General features: G+C 54.7%; 1 protein-coding gene across 2 annotated transcripts in view; it reads left to right on the top strand.

Moving 5' to 3' along the window:
* LOC134851028 (trichohyalin-like) overlaps positions 1–25,812 on the top strand; it is a 77,764-nt gene extending 51,952 nt beyond the window's left edge. Inside the window, exons 10-13 of one of the 2 annotated variants that reach the window (XM_063866908.1) lie at positions 24,437–24,556; positions 24,948–25,084; positions 25,444–25,495; positions 25,658–25,812. In XM_063866908.1, the coding sequence (XP_063722978.1) occupies positions 24,437–24,556; positions 24,948–25,084; positions 25,444–25,495; positions 25,658–25,666 (318 nt within the window). In that variant the 3' untranslated portion in view covers positions 25,667–25,812. Of the gene's footprint in view, positions 1–24,436; positions 24,557–24,947; positions 25,085–25,443 lie in introns of both variants that reach the window. The other variant, XM_063866907.1, reaches the window with a different exon arrangement.
* Positions 25,813–26,740: the final 928 nt, after the last annotated feature.

Here is a 26,740-nt window from a genome sequence, read left to right as displayed (position 1 = left end):
AAATATTTTTGCTTATTTTAAGCCAATTACAATAGCTTTTTGATGAATAGATTTTTTGTGATTTTTTTTCAAAAAATATATATATGTTTTTTTGTTTTTCCAGTAATTTCAGACAAAAACTGCTGTCCTATTTGCCAATTTTACTATGATTGTCAAATTTGCCTAAATTATAGTTTTACGTGAGATCCTTTTATCATACCACGCTGAAAAACTACACCAATTTTTTTAAAAAAACTTTTTTTCTTGTAGGTTTTTGAAGACTATAGTCAGAACACTCTGTGCTACATTCTGCGTTTTAAGTTATATATTTTGTGCTTATTAAATATCAGGCCGACGTAACTTCAAAACGAGTCGTTAAAATAAGAATCTCAAGCCAAGCTTCCTTTTTCATCATTTTTTGTTTCAACCTACGATACGAAAGTAATGGAATATTTGTGCTCGGGGTGGTTTTCTTTTTCTTCAGACAATTTTTGACTTGTTAACTAGCCATTTTTGACAGAATTTTTTCATTACATGCAAAAAAAATTTTTTGTCCTGAGCTTGAATTTGAAAAGTTATTTAACCTGTGATTTTTTGTAAAGTTATGGGGGTTTAAAGATTGCCTTTTTGGCCATTTTGACCAAATTGGGACAATTAAGGAGCGATATAATTCGCGCTATTAACGAGTAAGCGGAGATTTAATCCGTCCTAAAAATCGTTCCAAATTGGTTGAAAGACGCTTATTTGCCAAAATTGATTTGTTACTAGCAGCGAAATTTATCACTTTATACTTATTATGGCGTGTGGGGAGATGATTTTCATAGAAAAAATTTCAAATTTAAGAAAAAAAACTTTTCATTTTATATTGTTTCATTTAATTTTTTTATATTGTTTATGTTTTTAATAAATGTTAAAAGGCAGTGGGAGCTTTCAGGGCTTCGCCCTGATACGAGCAGTCTTGTTTAGATTTTCAAATACTTTTGATTCATCTAGTAAATGTTACACTTAAAATTTCCCTTGTTACGAAAAACATTTGGGATGGACTAAATTGCCAGCGTACCACTAAGCGCAAATTGAATGGCGAAACGTGTCTGGGTTGAAACGTGTGAGGGGCGAAACGTGTGAGGGCGAAACGTGTGAGGGCGAAACGTGTGAGGTGCGAAACGTGTGAGGGGCGAAACGTGTGAAGGGCGAAACGTGTGAGGGGCGAAACGTGTGAGGGGCGAAATGTGTGAGGGGCGAAATGTGTGAGGGGCGAAACGTGTGAGGGGCAAATTGTGTGAGGGTCGAAACGTGTGAGGGGCGAAAAGCGTGAGGGGCGAAAAGTGTGCGGGGCGAAACGTGTGAGGGGCGAAACGTGTGAGGGGCGAAACGTGTGAGGGGCGAAATGTGTGAGGGGCGAAACGTGTGAGGGGTGAAACGTGTGAGGGGCGAAACGAGTGAGGGGCGAAACGTGTGAGGGGCGAAATGTGTGAGGGGCGAAACGTGTGAGGGGCGAAACATTTGAGGGGCGAAACGTGTGAGGGGCGATTCGTGTGAGTGGCGAAACGTGTGAGGGGCTAAACGTGTGAGGGGCGAAACGTGTGGGGAGCGAAACGTGTGAGGGGCGAAACGTGTGAGAAGCGAAAAGTGTGAGGGGCGAAACATGCGAGGGGCGAAACGTGTGAGGGGCGAAACGTGTGAGGGGCGAAACGTGTGAGGGGCGAAATGTGTGAGGGGCGAAACGTGTGAGGGGCAAAACGTGTGAGGGCAAAATCTGTGAGGGGCGAAACGTGTGAGGTGCGAAACGTGTGAGGGGCGAAATGTGCGAGGGGCGAAACGTGTGAGGGGCGAAACGTGTGAGGGGCGAAACGTGTGAGGAGCGAAAAGTGTGAGGGGCGAAACGTGTGAGGGGCAAAACGTGTGAGGGGCGAAACGTGTGAGGGGCGAAACGTGTGAGGGGCGAAACGTGTGAGGGGCGAAACGTGTGAGGGGCGAAACGTGTGAGGGGCGAAATGTGTGAGGGGCGAAACGTGTGAGGGGCGAAATGTCTGAGGGGCGAAACGTGTGAGGGGCGAAACGTGTGAGGGGCGAAACGTATGAGGGGCGAAACGTGTGAGGGGCGAAACGTGTGAGGGGCGAAATGTGTGAGTGGCTAAACGTGTGAGGGGCGAAACGTGTGAGGGGCGAAACGTGTGAGGGGCGAAATGTGTGTGGGGCGAAACGTGTGAGGGGCAAAACGTGTGAGGGCAAAATCTGTGAGGGGCGAAACGTGTGAGGTGCGAAACGTGTGAGGGGCGAAATGTGCGAGTGGCGAAACGTGTGAGGGGCGAAACGTGTGAGGGGCGAAACGTGTGAGGAGCGAAAAGTGTGAGGGGCGAAACGTGTGAGGGGCAAAACGTGTGAGGGGCGAAACGTGTGAGGGGCGAAACGTGTGAGGGGCGAAACGTGTGAGGGGCGAAACGTGTGAGGGGCGAAACGTGTGAGGGGCGAAATGTGTGAGGGGCGAAACGTGTGAGGGGCGAAATGTCTGAGGGGCGAAACGTGTGAGGGGCGAAACGTGTGAGGGGCGAAACGTGTGAGGGGCGAAACGTGTGAGGGGCGAAACGTGTGAGGGGCGAAATGTGTGAGTGGCTAAACGTGTGAGGGGCGAAACGTGTGGGGGGCGAAACGTGTGAAGGGCGAAACGTGTGAGGGGCGAAATGTGTGAGGGGTGAAACATGCGAGATGTGAAACATGCGAGGGGCAAAATGTGCAAGCGGCGAAACGTGTGAGGGGCGAAACGTGTGAGGGGCGAAATGTGTGAGGAGCGAAATGTGTGAGGGGCGAATTGTGTGAGGGGTAAAACGTGTGAGGGCGAAATGTGTCAGGGGCGAAACGTGTGAGGGGCGAAATGTGTGAGGGGCGAAACATGAGCGGGGCGAAACGTGTGAGGGGCGAAACGTGTGAGGGGCGAAACGTGTGAGGGGTTAAACGTGTGAGGGGCGAAATGTGTGAGGGGCGAAACGTGTGAGGGGCAAAACGTGTGAGGGCGAAATGTGTGAGGGGCGAAACGTGTGAGGGGCGAAATGTGTGAGGGGCGAAACGTGTGAGGGGCGAAACGTGTGAGGGGCGAAAAGTGTGAGGGGCGAAAGGTGTGAGGAGCGAAACGTGTGGGGGGCGAAACGTGTGAGGGGCGAAACGTGTGAGGGGCGAAATGTGTGAGGGGCGAAACGTGTGAGGGGCAAAATGTCTGAGGAGCGAAACGTGTGAGGGGCGAAACGTGTGAGGGGCGAAACGTGTGAGGGGCGAAACGTGTGAGGGGCGAAACGTGTGAGTGGCTAGCCGTGTGAGGGGCGAAACGTGTGGGGGGCGAAACGTGTGAAGGGCGAAACGTGTGAGGGGCGAAATGTGTGAGGGGTGAAACATGCGAGGGGCGAAACATGCGAGGGGCAAAACGTGTGAGGGGCGAAACGTGTGAGGGGCGAAACGTGTGAAGGGCGAAATGTGTGAGGGGCGAAATGTGTGAGGGGCGAAACGTGTGAGGGGCAAAATGTGTGAGGGCGAAATGTGTCAGGGGCGAAACGTGTGAGGGGCAAAACGTGTGAGGGGCGAAATGTGTGAGGGGCGAAACGTGTGAGGGGCGAAAAATGTGAGGGGCGAAACGTATGAGGGGCGAAACGTGTGAGTGGCTAGACGTGTGAGGGGCGAAACGTGTGGGGGGCGAAACGTGTGAAGGGCGAAACGTGTGAGGGGCGAAACGTGTGAGGGGTTAAACGTGTGAGGGGCGAAATGTGTGAGGGGCGAAACGTGTGAGGGGCAAAACGTGTGAGGGCGAAATGTGTGAGGGGCGAAACGTGTGAGGGGCGAAATGTGTGAGGGGCGAAACGTGTGAGGGGCGAAACGTGTGAGGGGCGAAAAGTGTGAGGGGCGAAAGGTGTGAGGGGCGAAACGTGTGGGGGGCGAAACGTGTGAGGGGCGAAACGTGTGAGGGGCGAAATGTGTGAGGGGCGAAACGTGTGAGGGGCAAAATGTCTGAGGAGCGAAACTTGTGAGGGGCGAAACGTGTGAGGGGAGAAACGTGTGAGGGGCGAAACGTGTGAGGGGCGAAACGTGTGAGTGGCTAGACGTGTGAGGGGCGAAACGTGTGGGGGGCGAAACGTGTGAAGGGCGAAACGTGTGAGGGGCGAAATGTGTGAGGGGTGAAACATGCGAGGGGCGAAACATGCGAGGGGCAAAACGTGTGAGGGGCGAAACGTGTGAGGGGCGAAACGTGTGAAGGGCGAAATGTGTGAGGGGCGAAATGTGTGAGGGGCGAAACGTGTGAGGGGCAAAATGTGTGAGGGCGAAATGTGTCAGGGGCAAAACGTGTGAGGGGCAAAACGTGTGAGGGGCGAAACGTGTGAGGGGCGAAAAGTGTGAGGGGCGAAACGTATGAGGGTGAAACGTGTGAGGGGCGAAACGTGTGAGAGGTGAAACGTGTGAGGGGCGAAACGTGTGAGGGGCGAAATGTCTGAGGGGCGAAACGTGTGAGGGGCGAAACGTGTGCGGGGCGAAACGTGTGAGGGGCGAAACGTGTGAGTGGCGAAACGTGTGAGGGGCGAAATGAGCGAGGGGCGAAAGGTGTGAGGGGCGAAACGTGTGAGGGGCGAAAAGTGTGAGGGGCGAAACGTGTGAGGGGCGAAATGTGTGTGTGGCTAAACGTGTGAGGGGCGAAACGTGTGGGGGGCGAAACGTGTGAAGGGCGAAACGTGTGAGGGGCGAAATGTGTGAGGGGTGAAACATGCGAGGGGCGAAACATGCGAGGGGCGAAACATGCGAGGGGCAAAACGTGGAAGGGGCGAAACGTGTGAGCGGCGAAACGTGTGAGGGGCGAAATGTTTGAGGAGCGAAATGTGTGAGGGGTAAAATGTGTGAGGGGCGAAACGTGTGAGGGGCAAAACGTGTGAGGGCGAAATGTGTCAAGGGCGAAACGTGTGAGGGGCGAAACGTGTGAGGGGCGAAATGTGTGAGGGGCGAAACGTGTGAGGGGCGATTCGTGTGAGTGGCGAAACGTGTGAGGGGCTAAACGTGTGAGGAGCGAAACGTGTGGGGAGCGAAACGTGTGAGGGGCGAAACGTGTGAGGGGCGAAATGTGTGAGGGGCGAAAAATGAGCGGGGCGAAACGTGTGAGGGGCGAAACGTGTGAGGGGCGAAACGTATGAGGGGCGAAACGTGTGAGGGGCGAAATGTGTGAGGGGCGAAACGTGTGAGGGGCAAAACGTGTGAGGGCGAAATGTGTGAGGGGCGAAACGTGTGAGGGGCGAAATGTGTGAAGTGCGAAACGTGTGAGGGGCGAAACGTGTGAGGGGCGAAACGTGTGAGGGGCGAAAAGTGTGAGGGGCGAAAAGTGTGAGGGGCGAAACGTGTGGGGGCGAAACGTGTGAGGGGCGAAACGTGTGAGGGGCGAAATGTGTGAGGGGCGAAACGTGTGAGGGTTGAAATGTCTGAGGGGCGAAACGTGTGAGGGGCGAAACGTGTGAGGGGCGAAACGTGTGAGGGGCGAAACGTGTGAGGGGCGAAACATGTGAGTGGCTAGACGTGTGAGGGGCGAAACGTGTGGGGGGCGAAACGTGTGAAGGGCGAAACGTGTGAGGGGCGAAATGTGTGAGGGGCGAAACGTGTGAGGGGCGAAATGTGTGAGGGGCGAAACGTGTGAGGGGCGAAAAGTGTGAGGGGCGAAACGTATGAGGGCGAAACGTGTGAGGGGCGAAACATGCGAGGGGCGAAACGTGTGAAGGGCGAAACGTGTGAGGGGCGAAACGTGTGAAGGGCGAAATGTGTGAGGGGCGAAATGTGTGAGGGGCGAAACGTGTGAGGGGCGAAACGTGTGAGTGGCTAGACGTGTGAGGGGCGAAACGTGTGGGGGGCGAAACGTGTGAAGGGCGAAACGTGTGAGGGGCGAAATATGTGAGGGGCGAAACGTGTGAGGGGCGAAATGTGTGAGGGGCGAAACGTGTGAGGGGCGAAAAGTGTGAGGGGCGAAACGTATGAGGGCGAAACGTGTGAGGGGCGAAACATGCGAGGGGCGAAACGTGTGAAGGGCGAAACGTGTGAGGGGCGAAACGTGTGAAGGGCGAAATGTGTGAGGGGCGAAATGTGTGAGGGGCGAAACGTGTGAGGGGCAAAACGTTTGAGGGCGAAATGTGTCAGGGGCGAAACGTGTGAGGGGTGAAACGTGTGAGGGGCGAAATGTGTGAGGGGCGAAACGTGTGAGGGGCGAAAAGTGTGAGGGGCGAAACGTATGAGGGCGAAACGTGTGAGGGGCGAAACGTGTGAGGGGCGAAACGTGTGAGGGGCGAAACGTGTGAGGGGCGAAACGTCTGAGGGGCGAAACGTGTGAGGGGCGAAAGGTGTGCGGGGCGAAACGTGTGAGGGGCGAAACGTGTGAGTGGCGAAACGTGTGAGGGGCTAAATGTGTGAGGAGCGAAACGTGTGAGGGGCGAAACGTGTGAGGGGCGAAACGTGTGAGGAGCGAAACGTGTGAGGGGCGAAACTTGTGAGGGGCGAAACTTGTGAGGGGATAAATTTGTGAGGGGCGAAACGTGTGAGGGGCGAAACGTGTGAGGGGCGAAACTTGTGAGGGGCGAAATGTGTGAGTTGCAAAACGTGTGAGTTGCAAAACGTGTGAGGGGCGAAAATGTGAGGGGCGAAATGTGTGAGGGGCGAAACGTGTGAGGGGCGAAACGTGTGAGGGGCGAAACGTGTGAGGGGCGAAACGTGTGAGGGGCGAAATGTCTGAGGGGCGAAACGTGTGAGGGGCGAAACGTGTGAGGGGCGAAACGTGTGAGGGGCGAAACGTGTGAGTGGCGAAACGTGTGAGGGGCGAAATGAGCGAGGGGCGAAAGGTGTGAGGGGCGAAACGTGTGAGGGGCGAAAACTGTGAGGGGCGAAACGTGTGAGGGGCGAAATGTGTGAGTGGCTAAACGTGTGAGGGGCGAAACGTGTGGGGGGCGAAACGTGTGAAGGGCGAAACGTGTGAGGGGCGAAATGTGTGAGTGGCTAAATGTGTGAGGGGCGAAACGTGTGGGGGGCGAAACGTGTGAAGGGCGAAACGTGTGAGGGGCGAAATGTGTGAGGGGTGAAACATGCGAGGGGCGAAACATGCGAGGGGCAAAACGTGGAAGGGGCGAAACGTGTGAGCGGCGAAACGTGTGAGGGGCGAAATGTGTGAGGAGCGAAATGTGTGAGGGGTAAAATGTGTGAGGGGCGAAACGTGTGAGGGGCAAAACGTGTGAGGGCGAAATGTGTCAAGGGCGAAACGTGTGAGGGGCGAAACGTGTGAGGGGCGAAATGTGTGAGGGGCGAAACGTGTGAGGGGCGATTCGTGTGAGTGGCGAAACGTGTGAGGGGCTAAACGTGTGAGGAGCGAAATGTGTGGGGAGCGAAACGTGTGAGGGGCGAAACGTGTGAGGGGCGAAATGTGTGAGGGGCGAAAAATGAGCGGGGCGAAACGTGTGAGGGGCGAAACGTGTGAGGGGCGAAACGAATGAGGGGCGAAACGTGTGAGGGGCGAAATGTGTGAGGGGCGAAACGTGTGAGGGGCGAAACGTGTGAGGGGCGAAACGTGTGAGGGGCGAAATGTGTGAGGGGCGAAAAATGAGCGGGGCGAAACGTGTGAGGGGCGAAACGTGTGAGGGGCGAAACGTATGAGGGGCGAAACGTGTGAGGGGCGAAATGTGTGAGGGGCGAAACGTGTGAGGGGCAAAACGTGTGAGGGCGAAATGTGTGAGGGGCGAAACGTGTGAGGGGCGAAATGTGTGAAGTGCGAAACGTGTGAGGGGCGAAACGTGTGAGGGGCGAAACGTGTGAGGGGCGAAAAGTGTGAGGGGCGAAAAGTGTGAGGGGCGAAACGTGTGGGGGCGAAACGTGTGAGGGGCGAAACGTGTGAGGGGCGAAATGTGTGAGGGGCGAAACGTGTGAGGGTTGAAATGTCTGAGGGGCGAAACGTGTGAGGGGCGAAACGTGTGAGGGGCGAAACGTGTGAGGGGCGAAACGTGTGAGGGGCGAAACGTGTGAGTGGCTAGACGTGTGAGGGGCGAAACGTGTGAAGGGCGAAACGTGTGAGGGGCGAAATGTGTGAGGGGCGAAATGTGTGAGGGGTGAAACATGCGAGGGGCGAAACATGCGAGGGGCGAAACGTGTGAAGGGCGAAACGTGTGAGGGGCGAAACGTGTGAAGGGCGAAATGTGTGAGGGGCGAAATGTGTGAGGGGCGAAACGTGTGAGGGGCAAAACGTTTGAGGGCGAAATGTGTCAGGGGCGAAACGTGTGAGGGGTGAAACGTGTGAGGGGCGAAATGTGTGAGGGGCGAAACGTGTGAGGGGCGAAAAGTGTGAGGGATGAAACGTATGAGGGCGAAACGTGTGAGGGGCGAAACGTGTGAGGGGCGAAACGTGTGAGGGGCGAAACGTGTGAGGGGCGAAACGTGTGAGGGGCGAAACGTCTGAGGGGCGAAACGTGTGAGGGGCGAAAGGTGTGCGGGGCGAAACGTGTGAGGGGCGAAACGTGTGAGTGGCGAAACGTGTGAGGGGCTAAATGTGTGAGGAGCGAAACGTGTGAGGGGCGAAACGTGTGAGGGGCGAAACGTGTGAGGAGCGAAACGTGTGAGGGGCGAAACTTGTGAGGGGCGAAACTTGTGAGGGGATAAATTTGTGAGGGGCGAAACGTGTGAGGGGCGAAACGTGTGAGGGGCGAAACTTGTGAGGGGCGAAATGTGTGAGTTGCAAAACGTGTGAGTTGCAAAACGTGTGAGGGGCGAAAATGTGAGGGGCGAAATGTGTGAGGGGCGAAACGTGTGAGGGGCGAAACGTGTGAGGGGCGAAACGTGTGAGGGGCGAAACGTGTGAGGGGCGAAATGTCTGAGGGGCGAAACGTGTGAGGGGCGAAACGTGTGCGGGGCGAAACGTGTGAGGGGCGAAACGTGTGAGTGGCGAAACGTGTGAGGGGCGAAATGAGCGAGGGGCGAAAGGTGTGAGGGGCGAAACGTGTGAGGGGCGAAAACTGTGAGGGGCGAAACGTGTGAGGGGCGAAATGTGTGAGTGGCTAAACGTGTGAGGGGCGAAACGTGTGGGGGGCGAAACGTGTGAAGGGCGAAACGTGTGAGGGGCGAAATGTGTGAGGGGTGAAACATGCGAGGGGCGAAACATGCGAGGGGCAAAACGTGGAAGGGGCGAAACGTGTGAGCGGCGAAACGTGTGAGGGGCGAAATGTGTGAGGAGCGAAATGTGTGAGGGGTAAAATGTGTGAGGGGCGAAACGTGTGAGGGGCAAAACGTGTGAGGGCGAAATGTGTCAAGGGCGAAACGTGTGAGGGGCGAAACGTGTGAGGGGCGAAATGTGTGAGGGGCGAAACGTGTGAGGGGCGATTCGTGTGAGTGGCGAAACGTGTGAGGGGCTAAACGTGTGAGGAGCGAAATGTGTGGGGAGCGAAACGTGTGAGGGGCGAAACGTGTGAGGGGCGAAATGTGTGAGGGGCGAAAAATGAGCGGGGCGAAACGTGTGAGGGGCGAAACGTGTGAGGGGCGAAACGTATGAGGGGCGAAACGTGTGAGGGGCGAAATGTGTGAGGGGCGAAACGTGTGAGGGGCAAAACGTGTGAGGGCGAAATGTGTGAGGGGCGAAACGTGTGAGGGGCGAAATGTGTGAGGGCGAAACGTGTGAGGGGCGAAACGTGTGAGGGGCGAAACGTGTGAGGGGCGAAAAGTGTGAGGGGCGAAAAGTGTGAGGGGCGAAACGTGTGGGGGCGAAACGTGTGAGGGGCGAAATGTGTGAGGGGCGAAACGTGTGAGGGTTGAAATGTCTGAGGGGCGAAACGTGTGAGGGGCGAAACGTGTGAGGGGCGAAACGTGTGAGGGGCGAAACGTGTGAGGGGCGAAACGTGTGAGTGGCTAGACGTGTGAGGGGCGAAACGTGTGGGGGGCGAAACGTGTGAAGGGCGAAACGTGTGAGGGGCGAAATGTGTGAGGGGCGAAATGTGTGAGGGGTGAAACATGCGAGGGGCGAAACATGCGAGGGGCAAAACGTGTGAGGGGCGAAACGTGTGAAGGGCGAAACGTGTGAGGGGCGAAACGTGTGAAGGGCGAAATGTGTGAGGGGCGAAATGTGTGAGGGGTGAAACGTGTGAGGGGCAAAACGTTTGAGGGCGAAATGTGTCAGGGGCGAAACGTGTGAGGGGTGAAACGTGTGAGGGGCGAAATGTGTGAGGGGCGAAACGTGTGAGGGGCGAAAAGTGTGAGGGGCGAAACGTATGAGGGCGAAACGTGTGAGGGGCGAAACGTGTGAGGGGCGAAACGTGTGAGGGGCGAAACGTGTGAGGGGCGAAACGTCTGAGGGGCGAAACGTGTGAGGGGCGAAAGGTGTGCGGGGCGAAACGTGTGAGGGGCGAAACGTGTGAGTGGCGAAACGTGTGAGGGGCTAAATGTGTGAGGAGCGAAACGTGTGAGGGGCGAAACGTGTGAGGGGCGAAACGTGTGAGGAGCGAAACGTGTGAGGGGCGAAACTTGTGAGGGGCGAAACTTGTGAGGGGATAAATGTGTGAGGGGCGAAACGTGTGAGGGGCGAAACGTGTGAGGGGCGAAACTTGTGAGGGGCGAAATGTGTGAGTTGCAAAACGTGTGAGTTGCAAAACGTGTGAGGGGCGAAAATGTGAGGGGCGAAATGTGTGAGGGGCGAAACGTGTGAGGGGCGAAACGTGTGAGGGGCGAAACGTGTGAGGTGCGAAACGTGTGAGGGGCGAAATGTGTGCGGGGCGAAACGTGTGAGGGGCGAAACGTGTGAGTGGCGAAACGTGTGAGGGGCTAAATGTGTGAGGAGCGAAACGTGTGAGGGGCGAAACGTGTGAGGGGCGAAACGTGTGAGGAGCGAAACGTGTGAGGGGCGAAACTTGTGAGGGGCGAAACTTGTGAGGGGATAAATGTGTGAGGGGCGAAACGTGTGAGGGGCGAAACGTGTGAGGGGCGAAACTTGTGAGGGGCGAAATGTGTGAGTTGCAAAACGTGTGAGTTGCAAAACGTGTGAGGGGCGAAAATGTGAGGGGCGAAATGTGTGAGGGGCGAAACGTGTGAGGGGCGAAACGTGTGAGGGGCGAAACGTGTGAGGTGCGAAACGTGTGAGGGGCGAAATGTGTGAGGGGCGAAACGTGTGAGGGGCGAAACGTGTGAGGGGCGAAACGTGTGAGGGGCGAAACGTGTGAGGGGCGAAACGTGTGAGGAGCGAAACGTGTGAGGGGCGAAACTTGTGAGGGGCGAAACTTGTGAGGGGATAAATGTGTGAGGGGCGAAACGTGTGAGGGGCGAAACGTGTGAGGGGCGAAACTTGTGAGGGGCGAAATGTGTGAGTTGCAAAACGTGTGAGTTGCAAAACGTGTGAGGGGCGAAAATGTGAGGGGCGAAATGTGTGAGGGGCGAAACGTGTGAGGGGCGAAACGTGTGAGGGGCGAAACGTGTGAGGGGCGAAACGTGTGAGGGGCGAAACGTCTGAGGGGCGAAACGTGTGAGGGGCGAAAGGTGTGCGGGGCGAAACGTGTGAGGGGCGAAACGTGTGAGTGGCGAAACGTGTGAGGGGCTAAATGTGTGAGGAGCGAAACGTGTGAGGGGCGAAACGTGTGAGGGGCGAAACGTGTGAGGAGCGAAACGTGTGTGGGGCGAAACGTGTGAGGGGCGAAACGTGTGAGTGGCGAAACGTGTGAGGGGCTAAATGTGTGAGGAGCGAAACGTGTGAGGGGCGAAACGTGTGAGGGGCGAAACGTGTGAGGAGCGAAACGTGTGAGGGGCGAAACTTGTGAGGGGCGAAACTTGTGAGGGGATAAATGTGTGAGGGGCGAAACGTGTGAGGGGCGAAACGTGTGAGGGGCGAAACGTGTGAGGGGCGAAACGTATGAGGGGCGAAACGTGTGAGGGGCGAAATGTGTGAGGGGCGAAACGTGTGAGGGGCAAAACGTGTGAGGGCGAAATGTGTGAGGGGCGAAACGTGTGAGGGGCGAAATGTGTGAGGGCGAAACGTGTGAGGGGCGAAACGTGTGAGGGGCGAAACGTGTGAGGGGCGAAAAGTGTGAGGGGCGAAAAGTGTGAGGGGCGAAACGTGTGGGGGCGAAACGTGTGAGGGGCGAAATGTGTGAGGGGCGAAACGTGTGAGGGTTGAAATGTCTGAGGGGCGAAACGTGTGAGGGGCGAAACGTGTGAGGGGCGAAACGTGTGAGGGGCGAAACGTGTGAGGGGCGAAACGTGTGAGTGGCTAGACGTGTGAGGGGCGAAACGTGTGGGGGGCGAAACGTGTGAAGGGCGAAACGTGTGAGGGGCGAAATGTGTGAGGGGCGAAATGTGTGAGGGGTGAAACATGCGAGGGGCGAAACATGCGAGGGGCAAAACGTGTGAGGGGCGAAACGTGTGAAGGGCGAAACGTGTGAGGGGCGAAACGTGTGAAGGGCGAAATGTGTGAGGGGCGAAATGTGTGAGGGGTGAAACGTGTGAGGGGCAAAACGTTTGAGGGCGAAATGTGTCAGGGGCGAAACGTGTGAGGGGTGAAACGTGTGAGGGGCGAAATGTGTGAGGGGCGAAACGTGTGAGGGGCGAAAAGTGTGAGGGGCGAAACGTATGAGGGCGAAACGTGTGAGGGGCGAAACGTGTGAGGGGCGAAACGTGTGAGGGGCGAAACGTGTGAGGGGCGAAACGTCTGAGGGGCGAAACGTGTGAGGGGCGAAAGGTGTGCGGGGCGAAACGTGTGAGGGGCGAAACGTGTGAGTGGCGAAACGTGTGAGGGGCTAAATGTGTGAGGAGCGAAACGTGTGAGGGGCGAAACGTGTGAGGGGCGAAACGTGTGAGGAGCGAAACGTGTGAGGGGCGAAACTTGTGAGGGGCGAAACTTGTGAGGGGATAAATGTGTGAGGGGCGAAACGTGTGAGGGGCGAAACGTGTGAGGGGCGAAACTTGTGAGGGGCGAAATGTGTGAGTTGCAAAACGTGTGAGTTGCAAAACGTGTGAGGGGCGAAAATGTGAGGGGCGAAATGTGTGAGGGGCGAAACGTGTGAGGGGCGAAACGTGTGAGGGGCGAAACGTGTGAGGTGCGAAACGTGTGAGGGGCGAAATGTGTGAGGGGCGAAACGTGTGAGGGGCGAAACGTGTGAGGGGCAAAACGTGTGAGGGGCGAAATGTGTGAGGGGCGAAACGTGTGAGGGGCGAAACGTGGGAGGGGCGAAGTGTGTGAGGAGCGAAACGTGCGAGGGGCAAAACGTGTGACGGGCCAGACGTGTGAGGATCGAACCGTGCGAGAGACGAAACGTGTTAGGGCGAAATGTGTGAGGCGCGGAAAGTGTGAGGGGCGAAGCGTGTCAGGGGCGAAGCGTGTGAGGGCCGAAACGTGTGAGGGGCGAAAAGTGTGAGGCGTGAAACGTGTGAGGCGCGAAACGTGTGCGGGGGCGAAACGTGTGAGGGGCGAAACGTGTGAGGGGCGAAACGTGTGAGGAGCGAAACGTGTGAGAGGCGAAACGTGTGTGGGGCGAAACGTGTGAGGGGCGAAACGTGTGAGGGGCGAAACGTGTGAGGGCGAAATGTGTGAGGGATGAAACGTGTGAGGGGTAAAAAGTGTGAGGTGCGAAACGTGTGAGGGGTCAAACGTGTAAGGGGCGAAACGTGTGAGGGGCGAAACGTGTGAGGGGCGAAACGTGTGAGGAGCGAAATGTGTGAGGGGCGAAACGTGTGAGGGGCGAAACGTGTGGGGAGCGAAATGTGTGAGGGGCGAAACGTGTGTTGGGTGAAACGTGTGAGGGGCGAAACGTGTGAGGGGCGAAACGTGTGAGGGGCGAAACGTGTTATGGGCGAAACGTGTGAGGGGCGAAACGTGAGAGGGGCGAAATGTGTGAGGGGCGAAACGTGTGAGGGGCGAAACGTGCGAGGGGCAAAATGTGTGAGGGGGCGAAACGTGTAAGGGGCGAAACGTGTGAGGGGCGAAACTTGTGAGGGGCGAAATGTGTGAGGGGCGAAACGTGTGAGGGGCGAAACGTGTGAGGGGCGAAACGTGTGAGGAGCGAAATGTGTGAGGGGCGAAACGTGTGAGGGGCGAAACGTGTGAGTAGCGAAATGTGTGAGGGGCGAAACGTGTGAGGGGCGAAACTTGTGTTGGGTGAAACGTGTGAGGGGCGAAACGTGTGAGGGGCGAAACGTGTGAGGGGCGAAACGTGTTATGGGCGAAACGTGTGAGGGGCGAAACGTGAGAGGGGCGAAATGTGTGAGGGGCGAAACGTGTGAGGGGCGAAACGTGCGAGGGGCGAAATGTGTGAGGGGCGAAACGTGTAAGGGGCGAAACGTGTGAGGGGTGAAACTTGTGAGGGGCGAAATGTGTGAGGGGCGAAACGTGTGAGGAGCGAAAAGTGTGAGGGGCGAAACGTGTGAGGGGCGAAATGTGTGAGGGGCGAAACGTGTGAGGGGTGAAATGTGTGAGGGGCGAAACGTGTGAGGGGGCGAAATGTGTGAGGGGCGAAACGTGTGAGAGGCGAAACGTGTGAGGGGCGAAACGTGTGAGGGGCGAAAAGTGTGAGGGGCGAAAAGTGTGAGGGGCGAAACGTGTGGGGGGCGAAACGTGTGAGGGGCGAAATGTGTGAGGGGCGAAACGTGTGAGGGGTGAAATGTCTAAGGGGCGAAACGTGTGAGGGGCGAAACGTGTGAGGGGCGAAACGTGTGAGGGGCGAAACGTGTGAGGGGCGAAACGTGTGAGTGGCTAGACGTGTGAGGGGCGAAACGTGTGGGGGGCGAAACGTGTGAAGGGCGAAACGTGTGAGGGGCGAAATGTGTGAGGGGTGAAACATGCGAGGGGCGAAACATGCGAGGGGCAAAACGTTTGAGGGGCGAAACGTGTGAGGGGCGAAACGTGTGAAGGGCGAAATGTGTGAGGGGCGAAATGTGTGAGGGGTGAAACGTGTGAGGGGCAAAACGTTTGAGGGCAAATTGTGTCAGGGGCGAAACGCGTGAGGGGTGAAACGTGTGAGGGGCGAAATGTGTGAGGGGCGAAACGTGTGAGGGGCGAAACGTGTGAGGGGCGAAAAGTGTGAGGGGCGAAACGTATGAGGGCGAAACGTGTGAGGGGCGAAACGTGTGAGGGGCGAAACGTGTGAGGGGCGAAACGTGTGAGGGGCGAAACGTGTGAGGGGCGAAAGGTGTGCGGGGCGAAACGTGTGAGGGGCGAAACGTGTGAGGGGCTAAATGTGTGAGGAGCGAAACGTGTGAGGGGCGAAACGTGTGAGGGGCGAAACGTGTGAGGAGCGAAACGTGTGAGGGGCGAAACTTGTGAGGGGCGAAACTTGTGAGGGGATAAATGTGTGAGGGGCGAAACGTGTGAGGGGCGAAACGTGTGAGGGGCGAAACTTGTGAGGGGCGAAACTTGAGAGGGGCGAAATGTGTGAGTTGCAAAACGTGTGAGTTGCAAAACGTGTGAGGGGCGAAACATGTGAGGGGCGAAATGTGTGAGGGGCGAAACGTGTGAGGAGCGAAACGTGTGAGGGGCGAAACTTGTGAGGGGCGAAACTTGTGAGGGGATAAATGTGTGAGGGGCGAAACGTGTGAGGGGCGAAACGTGTGAGGGGCGAAACGTGTGAGGGGCGAAACGTGTGAGGGGCGAAACGTGTGAGTGGCTAGACGTGTGAGGGGCGAAACGTGTGGGGGGCGAAACGTGTGAAGGGCGAAACGTGTGAGGGGCGAAATGTGTGAGGGGTGAAACATGCGAGGGGCGAAACATGCGAGGGGCAAAACGTGTGAGGGGCGAAACGTGTGAGGGGCGAAACGTGTGAAGGGCGAAATGTGTGAGGGGCGAAATGTGTGAGGGGCGAAACGTGTGAGGGGCAAAACGTTTGAGGGCAAATTGTGTCAGGGGCGAAACGCGTGAGGGGTGAAACGTGTGAGGGGCGAAATGTGTGAGGGGCGAAACGTGTGAGGGGCGAAACGTGTGAGGGGCGAAACGTGTGAGGGGCGAAAAGTGTGAGGGGCGAAAAGTGTGAGGGGCGAAACGTGTGGGGGGCGAAACGTGTGAGGGGCGAAATGTGTGAGGGGCGAAACGTGTGAGGGGTGAAATGTCTGAGGGGCGAAACGTGTGAGGGGCGAAACGTGTGAGGGGCGAAACGTGTGAGGGGCGAAACGTGTGAGGGGCGAAACGTGTGAGTGGCTAGACGTGTGAGGGGCGAAACGTGTGGGGGGCGAAACGTGTGAAGGGCGAAACGTGTGAGGGGCGAAATGTGTGAGGGGTGAAACATGCGAGGGGCGAAACATGCGAGGGGCAAAACGTGTGAGGGGCGAAACGTGTGAGGGGCGAAACGTGTGAAGGGCGAAATGTGTGAGGGGCGAAATGTGTTAGGGGCGAAACGTGTGAGGGGCAAAACGTTTGAGGGCAAATTGTGTCAGGGGCGAAACGCGTGAGGGGTGAAACGTGTGAGGGGCGAAATGTGTGAGGGGCGAAACGTGTGAGGGGCGAAACGTGTGAGGGGCGAAAAGTCTGAGGGGCGAAACGTATGAGGGCGAAACGTGTGAGGGGCGAAACGTGTGAGGGGCGAAACGTGTGAGGGGCGAAACGTGTGAGGGGCGAAACGTGTGAGGGGCGAAAGGTGTGCGGGGCGAAACGTGTGAGGGGCGAAACGTGTGAGTGGCGAAACGTGTGAGGGGCTAAATGTGTGAGGAGCGAAACGTGTGAGGGGCGAAACGTGTGAGGGGCGAAACGTGTGAGGAGCGAAACGTGTGAGGGGCGAAACTTGTGAGGGGCGAAACTTGTGAGGGGATAAATGTGTGAGGGGCGAAACGTGTGAGGGGCGAAACTTGTGAGGGGCGAAACTTGCGAGGGGCGAAATGTGTGAGTTGCAAAACGTGTGAGTTGCAAAACGTGTGAGGGGCGAAACATGTGAGGGGCGAAATGTGTGAGGGGCGAAACGTTTGAGGAGCGAAACGTGTGAGGGGCGAAACTTGTGAGGGGCGAAACTTGTGAGGGGATAAATGTGTGAGGGGCGAAACGTGTGAGGGGCGAAACGTGTGAGGGGCGAAACGTGTGAGGGGCGAAACGTGTGAGTGGCTAGACGTGTGAGGGGCGAAACGTGTGGGGGGCGAAACGTGTGAAGGGCGAAACGTGTGAGGGGCGAAATGTGTGAGGGGTGAAACATGCGAGGGGCGAAACATGCGAGGGGCAAAACGTGTGAGGGGCGAAACGTGTGAGGGGCGAAACGTGTGAAGGGCGAAATGTGTGAGGGGCGAAATGTGTGAGGGGCGAAACGTGTGAGGGGCAAAACGTTTGAGGGCAAATTGTGTCAGGGGCGAAACGCGTGAGGGGTGAAACGTGTGATGGGCGAAATGTGTGAGGGCCGAAACGTGTGAGGGGCGAAACGTGTGAGGGGCGAAAAGTGTGAGGGGCGAAACGTATGAGGGCGAAACGTGTGAGGGGCGAAACGTGTGAGGGGCGAAACGTGTGAGGGGCGAAACGTGTGAGGGGCGAAACGTGTGAGGGGCGAAACGTGTGAGGGGCGAAAGGTGTGAGGGGCGAAACGTGTGAGTGGCGAAACGTGTGAGGGGCTAAATGTGTGAGGAGCGAAACGTGTGAGGGGCGAAACGTGTGAGGGGCGAAACGTGTGAGGAGCGAAACGTGTGAGGGGCGAAACTTGTGAGGGGCGAAACTTGTGAGGGGATAAATGTGTGAGGGGCGAAACGTGTGAGGGGCGAAACGTGTGAGGGGCGAAACTTGTGAGGGGCGAAACTTGCGAGGGGCGAAATGTGTGAGTTGCAAAACGTGTGAGTTGCAAAACGTGTGAGGGGCGAAACATGTGAGGGGCGAAATGTGTGAGGGGCGAAACTTGTGAGGGGCGAAACGTGTGAGAGGCGAAACGTGTGAGGTGCGAAACGTGTGAGGGGCGAAATGTGTGAGGGGCGAAACGTGTGAGGGGCAAAACATGTGAGGGGCGAAATGTGTGAGGGGCGAAACGTGTGAGGAGCGAAACGTGTGAGGAGCGAAACGTGTGAGGGGCGAAACTTGTGAGGGGCGAAACTTGTGAGGGGATAAATGTGTGAGGGGCGAAACGTGTGAGGGGCGAAACGTGTGAGGGGCGAAACTTGTGAGGGGCGAAACTTGCGAGGGGCGAAATGTGTGAGTTGCAAAACGTGTGAGTTGCAAAAAGTGTGAGGGGCGAAACATGTGAGGGGCGAAATGTGTGAGGGGCGAAACGTGTGAGGGGCGAAAAGTGTGAGAGGCGAAACGTGTGAGGTGCGAAACGTGTGAGGGGCGAAATGTGTGAAGGGCGAAACGTGTGAGGGGCAAAACGTGTGAGGGGCGAAATGTGTGAGGGGCGAAACGTGTGAGGGGCGAAACGTGGGAGGGGCGAAATGTGTGAGGGGCGAAACGTGCGAGGGGCAAAACGTGTGAGGGGCAAAACGTGTGAGGGGCAAAACGTGTGAGGAGCGAACCGTGCGAGAGACGAAACGTGTTAGGGCGAAATGTGTGAGGCGCGAAAAGTGTGAGGGGCGAAGCGTGTGAGGGGCGAAATGTGTGAGGCGCGAAAAGTGTGAGGGGCGAAGCATGTGAGGGGCGAAACGTGTGAGGGGCGAAAAGCGTGAGGCGCGAAACGTGTGAGGCGCGAAACGTGTGAGGCGCGAAACGTGTGAGGCGCGAAACGTGTGAGGGGCAAAACGTGTGAGGGGCGAAACGTGTGAGGGGCGAAACGTGTGAGGAGCGAAACGTGTGAGGCGCGAAACGTGTGAGGGGCGAAACGTGTGAGGGGCGAAACGTGTAAGGGGCGAAACGTGTAAGGGGCGAAACGTGTGAGGGGCGAAACGTGTGAGGAGCGAAATGTGTGAGGGGCGAAACGTGTGAGGGGCGAAACGTGTGAGGAGCGAAATGTGTGAGGGGCGAAACGTGTGAGGGGCGAAATGTGTGTTGGGTGAAACGTGTGAGGGGCGAAACGTGTGAGGGGCGAAACGTGTGAGGGGCGAAACGTGTGAGGGGCGAAACGTGTTATGGGCGAAACGTGTGAGGGGCGAAACGTGAGAGGGGCGAAATGTGTGAGAGGCGAAACGTGTGAGGGGCGAAACGTGCGAGGGGCGAAATGTGTGAGGGGCGAAACGTGTAAGGGGCGAAACGTGTAAGGGGCGAAACGTGTGAGGGGCGAAACGTGTGAGGAGCGAAATGTGTGAGGGGCGAAACGTGTGAGGGGCGAAACGTGTGAGGAGCGAAATGTGTGAGGGGCGAAACGTGTGAGGGGCGAAACGTGTGTTGGGTGAAACGTGTGAGGGGCGAAACGTGTGAGGGGCGAAACGTGTGAGGGGCGAAACGTGTTATGGGCGAAACGTGTGAGGGGCGAAACGTGAGAGGGGCGAAATGTGTGAGGGGCGAAACGTGTGAGGGGCGAAACGTGCGAGGGGCGAAATGTGTGAGGGGCGAAACGTGTAAGGGGCGAAACGTGTGAGGGGCGAAACGTGTGAGGGGCGAAATGTGTGAGGGGCGAAACGTGTGAGGAGCGAAATGTGTGAGGGGCGAAACGTGTGAGGGGCGAAATGTGTGAGGGGCGAAACGTGTGAGGGGTGAAACGTGTGAGGGGCGAAACGTGTGAGGGGTGAAACGTGTGAGGGGCGAAACGTGTGAGGGGCGAAACGTGTGAGGGGCGAAACGTGTGAGGGGCGAAACGTGTTATGGGCGAAACGTGTGAGGGGCGAAACGTGAGAGGAGCGAAATGTGTGAGGTGCGAAACGTGTGAGGGGCTAGATGTGTGAGGAGCGAAACGTGTGAGGGGCGAAATGTGTGAGGGGCGAAACATGTGAGGGGCGAAACGTGTGAGGGTCGAAATTGTGAGGGTCGAAACTTGTGAGGGGATAAATGTGTGAGGGGCGAAACGTGTGAGGGGTGAAACTTGTGAGGGGCGATATGTGTGAGGTGCAAAACGTGTGAGGGGCGAAACGTGTGAGGGGCGAAACGTGTGAGGGGCGAAACGTGTGAGGGGCGAAACGTGTGAGGGGCGAAACGTGTGAGGTGCGAAACGTGTGAGGGGCGAAACGTGTGGGGGCGAAACGTGTGAGGGGCGAAATGTGTGAGGGGCGAAATGTGTGAGGGGCGAAACGTGTGAGGGCCGAAATGTGTGAGGCGCGAAATGTGTGAGGGGCGAAACGTGTGAGGGGCGAAATGTGTGAGGGGCGAAACGTGTGAGGGGTGAAACTTGTGAGGGGCGATATGTGTGAGGTGCAAAACGTGTGAGGGGCGAAACGTGTGAGGGGCGAAATGTGTGAGGGGCGAAACGTGTGAGGGGCGAAACGTGTGAGGTGCGAAACGTGTGAGGGGCGAAACGTGTGGGGGGTGAAACGTGTGAGGGGCGAAATGTGTGAGGGGCGAAATGTGTGAGGGGCGAAACGTGTGAGGGGCGAAATGTGTGAGGGGCAAAATGTGTGAGGGGCGAAACGTGTGAGGGGCGAAATGTGTGAGGGGCGAAACGTGTGAGGGGTGAAACTTGTGAGGGGCGATATGTTTGAGGTGCAAAACGTGTGAGGGGCGAAACGTGTGAGGGGCGAAATGTGTGAGGGGCGAAACGTGTGAGGGGCGAAACGTGTGAGGGGCGAAACGTGTGAGGTGCGAAACGTGTGAGGGGCGAAACGTGTGGGGGGCGAAACGTGTGAGGGGCGAAATGTGTGAGGGGCGAAATGTGTGAGGGGCGAAACGTGTGAGGGGCGAAATGTGTGAGGGGCGAAACGTGCGAGGGGCGAAACGTATGAGGGGCGAAACGTGTGAGGAGCGAACCGTGCGAGAGACGAAACGTGTTAGGGCGAAATGTGTGAGGCGCGAAAAGTGTGAGAAGCGAAACGTGTGAGGGGCGAAACGTGTGAGGGGCGAAACTTGTGAGGGGCGAAACTTGTGAGGGGATAAATGTGTGAGGGGCGAAACGTGTGAGGGGCGAAACGTGTGAGGGACGAAACTTGTGAGGGGCGAAATGTGTGAGTTGCAAAACGTGTGAGTTGCAAAACGTGTGAGGGGCGAAACATGTGAGGGGCGAAACGTGTGAGGGGCGAAACGTGTGAGGGGCGAAACGTGTGAGGTGCGAAACGTGTGAGGGGCGAACTGTGTGAGTGGCGAAACGTGTGAGGGGCAAAAGAGGGGCGAAATGTGTGAGGGGCGAAACGTGTGAGGGGCGAAACGTGGGAGGGGCGAAATGTGTGAGGGGCGAAACGTGCGAGGGGTGAAACTTGTGAGGGGCAAAACGTGTGAGGAGCGAACCGTGCGAGAGACGAAACGTTTTAGGTCGAAATGTGTGAGGCGCGAAAAGTGTGAGGGGCGAAGCGTGTGAGGGGCGAAGCGTGTGAGGGGCGAAACGTGTGAGGGGCGAAAAGTGTGAGGCGCGAAACGTGTGAGGCGCGAAACTTGTGAGGCGCGAAACGTGTGAGGGGCGAAACGTGTGAGGGGCGAAACGTGTGAGGGGCGAAACGTGTAAGGGGCGAAACGTGTGAGAGGCGAAACGTGTGTGGGGCGAAACGTGTGAGGGGCGAAACGTGTGAGGGGCGAAACGTGTGAGGGGCGAAACGTGTGAGGGCGAAATGTGTGAGGGATGAAACGTGTGAGGGGTAAAACGTGTGAGGTGCGAAACGTGTGAGGGGTCAAACGTGTAAGGGGCGAAACGTGTGAGGGGCAAAACGTGTGAGGGGCGAAATGTGTGAGAGGCGAAACGTGTGAGGAGCGAAATGTGTGAGGGGCGAAACGTGTGAGAGGCGAAATGTGTGAGGCGCGAAACATGTGAGGGGCCAAACGTGTGAGGGGCGAAACGTGTGTTGGGTGAAACGTGTGAGGGGCGAAACGTGTGAGGGCGAAACGTGTTATGGGCGAAACGTGTGAGGGGCGAAACGTGAGAGGGGCGAAATGTGTGAGGGGCGAAACGTGTGAGGGGCGAAACGTGCGAGGGGCGAAATGTGTGAGGAGCGAAACGTGTAAGGGGCGAAACGTGTGAGGGGCGAAACGTGTGAGGGGCGAAATGTGTGAGGGGCGAAACGTGTGAGGAGCGAAATGTGTGAGGGGCGAAACGTGTGAGGGGCGAAATGTGTGAGGGGCGAAACGTGTGAGGGGCGAAACGTGTGAGGGGCGAAACGTGTGAGGGGTGAAACGTGTGAGGGGCGAAACGTGTGAAGGGCGAAACGTGTGAGGGGCGAAACGTGTGAGGGTCGAAACGTGTTATGGGCGAAACGTGTGAGGGGCGAAACGTGAGAGGAGCGAAATGTGTGAGGGGTGAAACGTGTGAGGGGCTAGATGTGTGAGGAGCGAAACGTGTGAGGGGCGAAACGTGTGAGGGGCGAAACGTGTGAGGGGCGAAACGTGTGAGGGTCGAAACTTGTGAGGGTCGAAACTTGTGAGGGGATAAATGTGTGAGGGACGAAACGTGTGAGGGGTGAAACTTGTGAGGGGCGAAATGTGTGAGGGGCGAAACGTGTGAGGGGCGAAACGTGTGAGGGGTGAAATGTGTGAGGGGTGAAACGTGTGAGGGGCGAAACGTGTGAGGGGCGAAACGTTTGAGGTGCGAAACGTGTGAGGGGCGAAACGTGTTATGGGCGAAACGTGTGAGGGGCGAAACGTGAGAGGAGCGAAATGTGTGAGGGGCGAAACGTGTGAGGGGCTAGATGTGTGAGGAGCGAAACGTGTGAGGGGCGAAATGTGTGAGGGGCGAAACGTGTGAGTGGGGAAACGTGTGAGGGTCGAAACTTGTGAGGGTCGAAACTTGTGAGGAGATAAATGTGTGAGGGACGAAACGTGTGAGGGGTGAAACTTGTGAGGGGCAAAATGTGTGAGGTGCAAAACGTGTGAGGGGCGAAACGTGTGAGGGGCGAAATGTGTGAGGGGCGAAACGTGTGAGGGGCGAAACGTGTGAGGGGCGAAACGTGTGAGGTGCGAAACGTGTGAGGGGCGAAACGTGTGGGGGGCGAAACGTGTGAGGGGCGAAATGTGTGAGGGGCGAAATGTGTGAGGGGCGAAACGTGTGAGGGGCGAAATGTGTGAGGGGCGAAACGTGCGAGGGGCGAAACGTGTGAGGGGCGAAACGTGTGAGGGGCGAAACGTGTGAGGAGCGAACCGTGCGAGAGACGAAACGTGTTAGGGCGAAATGTGTGAGGCGCGAAAAGTGTGAGGGGCGAAACGTGTGAGGGGCGAAGCGTGTGAGGGGCGAAACGTGTGAGGGGCGAAACGTGTGATGGGCGAAACGTGTGAGGCGCGAAACGTGTGAGGTGCGAAACGTGTGAGGGGCGAAACGTGTGAGGGGCGAAACGTGTGAGGGGCGAAACGTGTGAGGGGCGAAACGTGTGAGGGGCAATAAGTGTGAGGGGCGAAACGTGTGAGAGGCGAAACGTGTGAGGGGCGAAACGTGTGAGGGGCGAAACGTGTGAGTGGCGAAACGTGAGAGGGCGAATTGTGTGAGGGGCGAAACGTGCGAGGGGCGAAATGTGTGAGGGGCGAAACGTGTAAGGGGCGAAACGTGTGAGGGGCGAAACGTGTGAGGGGCGAAAGGTGCAAGGGGCGAAATGTGTGAGGGGCGAAACGTTTGAGGGGCGAAATGTGTGAGGGGCGAAACGTGTGAGGGGCGAAACTTGTGAGGGGTGAAATGTGTGAGGGGTGAAACGTGTGAGGGGCGAAACGTGTGAGGGGCGAAACGTGTTATGGGCGAAACGTGTGAGGGGCGAAGCGTGTGAGGGGCGAAACGTGTTATGGCGAAACGTGTGAGGGGCGAAACGTGAGAGGGGCGAAATGTGTGAGGGGCGAAACGTGCGAGGGGCGAAATGTGTGAGGGGCGAATTGTGTAAGGGGCGAAACGTGTGAGGGGCGAAACGTGTGAGGGGCGAAATGTGTGAGGGGCGAAACTTTTTAAAAAAAGTTGTGCCACCACCCCCGCTGTGATTTTTTTCAGCAAAAAATTTGTCAATAACTACTGACGGAAAAGAGCCGAGCTATTGGATAAGAATTTTCCGCAACTTTTTTAAATGACCAGAAGAATCGAATTGAAGTTTTGCTTTTCAGACAAATATAATTTAATTTAATTTTAAATTTGTCTAAAAAACAAAAGTTTCCAACCGGTTTTCGCAATATGGAGTACAGTTTTTGGATTTGTTTTAGCATTAATCGAAATAAGACCTTAGGTATTTGTTATGATATAGCCATCCAGATGATTTTTTTGGTACCTGAATTGCGTGGAAACGTGCAACAAAAAACTAGAGCAGCAACTGAAGGGTCATTGTTTATTTCAAGTGTTTTGAATGTAGTAAAAACGGTGAACACTTTAATTAATATACGTTAATGCAATATTTTAGTCGTCTGTTCTACTTTTTAGCGTCCCTCTCGCGTTCACCAAAAAGATGAAAAAAATGAAAAAAAAAATGGAAAAAGATTTTGTTTTGGCAATAACAACTCGGCTGAAACGTGTGGCCAAAACGTTCTGTTCTACTGGTACAGATGCCTTTTACTCTTGCTTACATTTTTTTACTATACTTTCAGAGAGACGAAAAAGTGAAACTAGCGGATCTTCTAGTGGGAAGCGCAGAAGGCGCGGAGCAGATGCAGATGGAGCTGGAAGAGCAGATAGAGCTACTCACTGAAAGACTCCAACAGCAGAAGGTACGCAGAATCATCAAAGTATCCAAAATTTATCCAAAAAAATAGAAAAATGAATGAACAATTTTGAAAGTCTAGTTTTAAAATGTTCAAAACACTTATTATTTTTCATCTTCAGTAATAATTGATGGTTCGAGGGAACTGAGAGAATTAATGAACTGAATACTTTGACTATTTTTCGTTTTTTTTTGATATTTTTGGTAATTTTCCCTTTTTAGCAACAAAAGAGCCCCTGCACCTAGAAAAACTAACCCAACGGCTGTAAACGGAGGCTAGTTGCAAAATTACTCCCCTTTTGAAAAATACAGGGGTTTTTGGCAGTCGTGGGACAAATTAGGAATTAGAGGGGCTTCTTAATATTAAAAACATATGGTAGTACTTTTGTTTCTAACAGAACAATGGGGAGTCAGACAGAACAGAGACAAGTCGGGGAGGGGAAGGAAAAATGAGTTCACACCAATCATTAGTGGGGTCCAAAGCATCGACTGTGGCAGGATCCCAGTCTACTGGCAGACGCAGACAAACAGCCGGGTGAGATTGATTAGAGGGCATTTTCTGCAATCCCAACCCTACAAATTGACAGTAGCGAAAGGAGGGGAGTAACTTTTTCCTTTTGTAACTATTTTATCACACTAATTTTGGCTGAATGATTAGCTCTTTGGATACGAATTTTGAATTTTTTGTCATTTTTTGAGCATTTTTTGGGCCATCGGTGTTTTTGAGCTTTTCTGAAATATCTTTTGAACAACGGAGCACGACTTAGTCATAATTCTCATAGTTGCTGCCCATTTCGTGAAGTGGTCTTAACAAAAACTTCCCTACAAATAATCGAGATCCCAGTATGACATCACGAAAATGAAATGTTTCTTAATTTTCCGCTTATTTTACAGTAGAGGAGTAGCTTCTGTGTCTGGCTCAGACTTATCTCTCTTGTCCAGAACAGTGAGTGCGGCATTGGACTCAAATATAGAAGATGAAACCCCACGAGCTTGAAACAATGGAAATTATGGTGCAGGAAACATCTCGAACAAATTTACCCTGAAATTTAAAAAACATTCGCAGATCTAATTTTTTTGCTTTACACTGGGCTTATTTTTGTTTCAGATCTCATAACCAGTTTTCGAGATTAGAAATTATAAATATTGACAAAACGGTGCTGAAGAATTACAATGAACAAAATGTGGTATGCATCCTACATAAAGCTCAAAAAATTTACCCGATTTGAAAATATATTATAGATTAATAGAATTAATAGAGGTTTCTAGTTACAAATTTTTGAATAAAAGAAATCGATTCTAGATATTACTCGAAGTCATAATTTGAGCTAGTGGAGTTTTCAAACAGTTTTGTCACCTAATTAGGTGTATGAATCGTACAAAACTCTGCTTGGGTACTATGAGTAATGCAATTTGAATTCTATATTTGAAAACTAATGTTCATCTAAAGAGAACATTTTTGGCGAAAAGTGTTCAGGTGAAAAATGAAGTGCATAGTTTAGTATTTCAGACGAAGTATATATTGCGTGCTGCTCGATCATACTCGCGAGCTTTAGCTAGTGGGGTTTATTAGTACGAAGATTCTGCCCCAATTCTGCCAACTCTTCTAACCCAAGTTGACCTCTTCTAAGACATTCTTCGATTTTTGTGTTTTAGGGCAAAACACAAACATGCAAAGCGCAACAAAAAAAAATATATCAATCTCTGGAAATTTTTACCGTACAATTTCTTTTATGAAAAAATGCTAGTCATACGATTTATTTTATGGGAAAAAGTTTGTCATACTAATTTCATACAATTTTTTTCCTATGGAAAAATATAGAGTCAATGATCAGCATCCATAAATAAAAACTGTAAGACTAGCATTTTTCAGCAGCCCGTGAAAATTTGATTCTAGCGGAATTATTTGGTTCCTGGTAAGTACTGCTCTTTTATTTGTTTTTGGATCTGTTTGAAGAAAATACTTGTAAAGCTAAGTTTCGAGCAACGTTTTTTTTCTAGCCGTTTAATGATTCAAGCTTAAACATTCAGTATCATAAACGAGTTTTTGAAGAACATAAATTGTAGAAAAAAAGATGTAGTTCAAGGCAGTCAATGTCTCTATTAGGCCAATAAAAAGTAAAACTCTCCGCTAACCATGTGCAAAAATCTTAAATCTAAAAATCAAAAACCCTGTTTTTAATTGTTTTTG

This window comes from Symsagittifera roscoffensis, chromosome 7 (genome assembly GCF_963678635.1).
Source record: "Symsagittifera roscoffensis chromosome 7, txSymRosc1.1, whole genome shotgun sequence".
NCBI lineage: Eukaryota > Metazoa > Xenacoelomorpha > Acoela > Convolutidae > Symsagittifera > Symsagittifera roscoffensis.
This window is presented reverse-complemented; position numbering and strand designations above follow the sequence as displayed.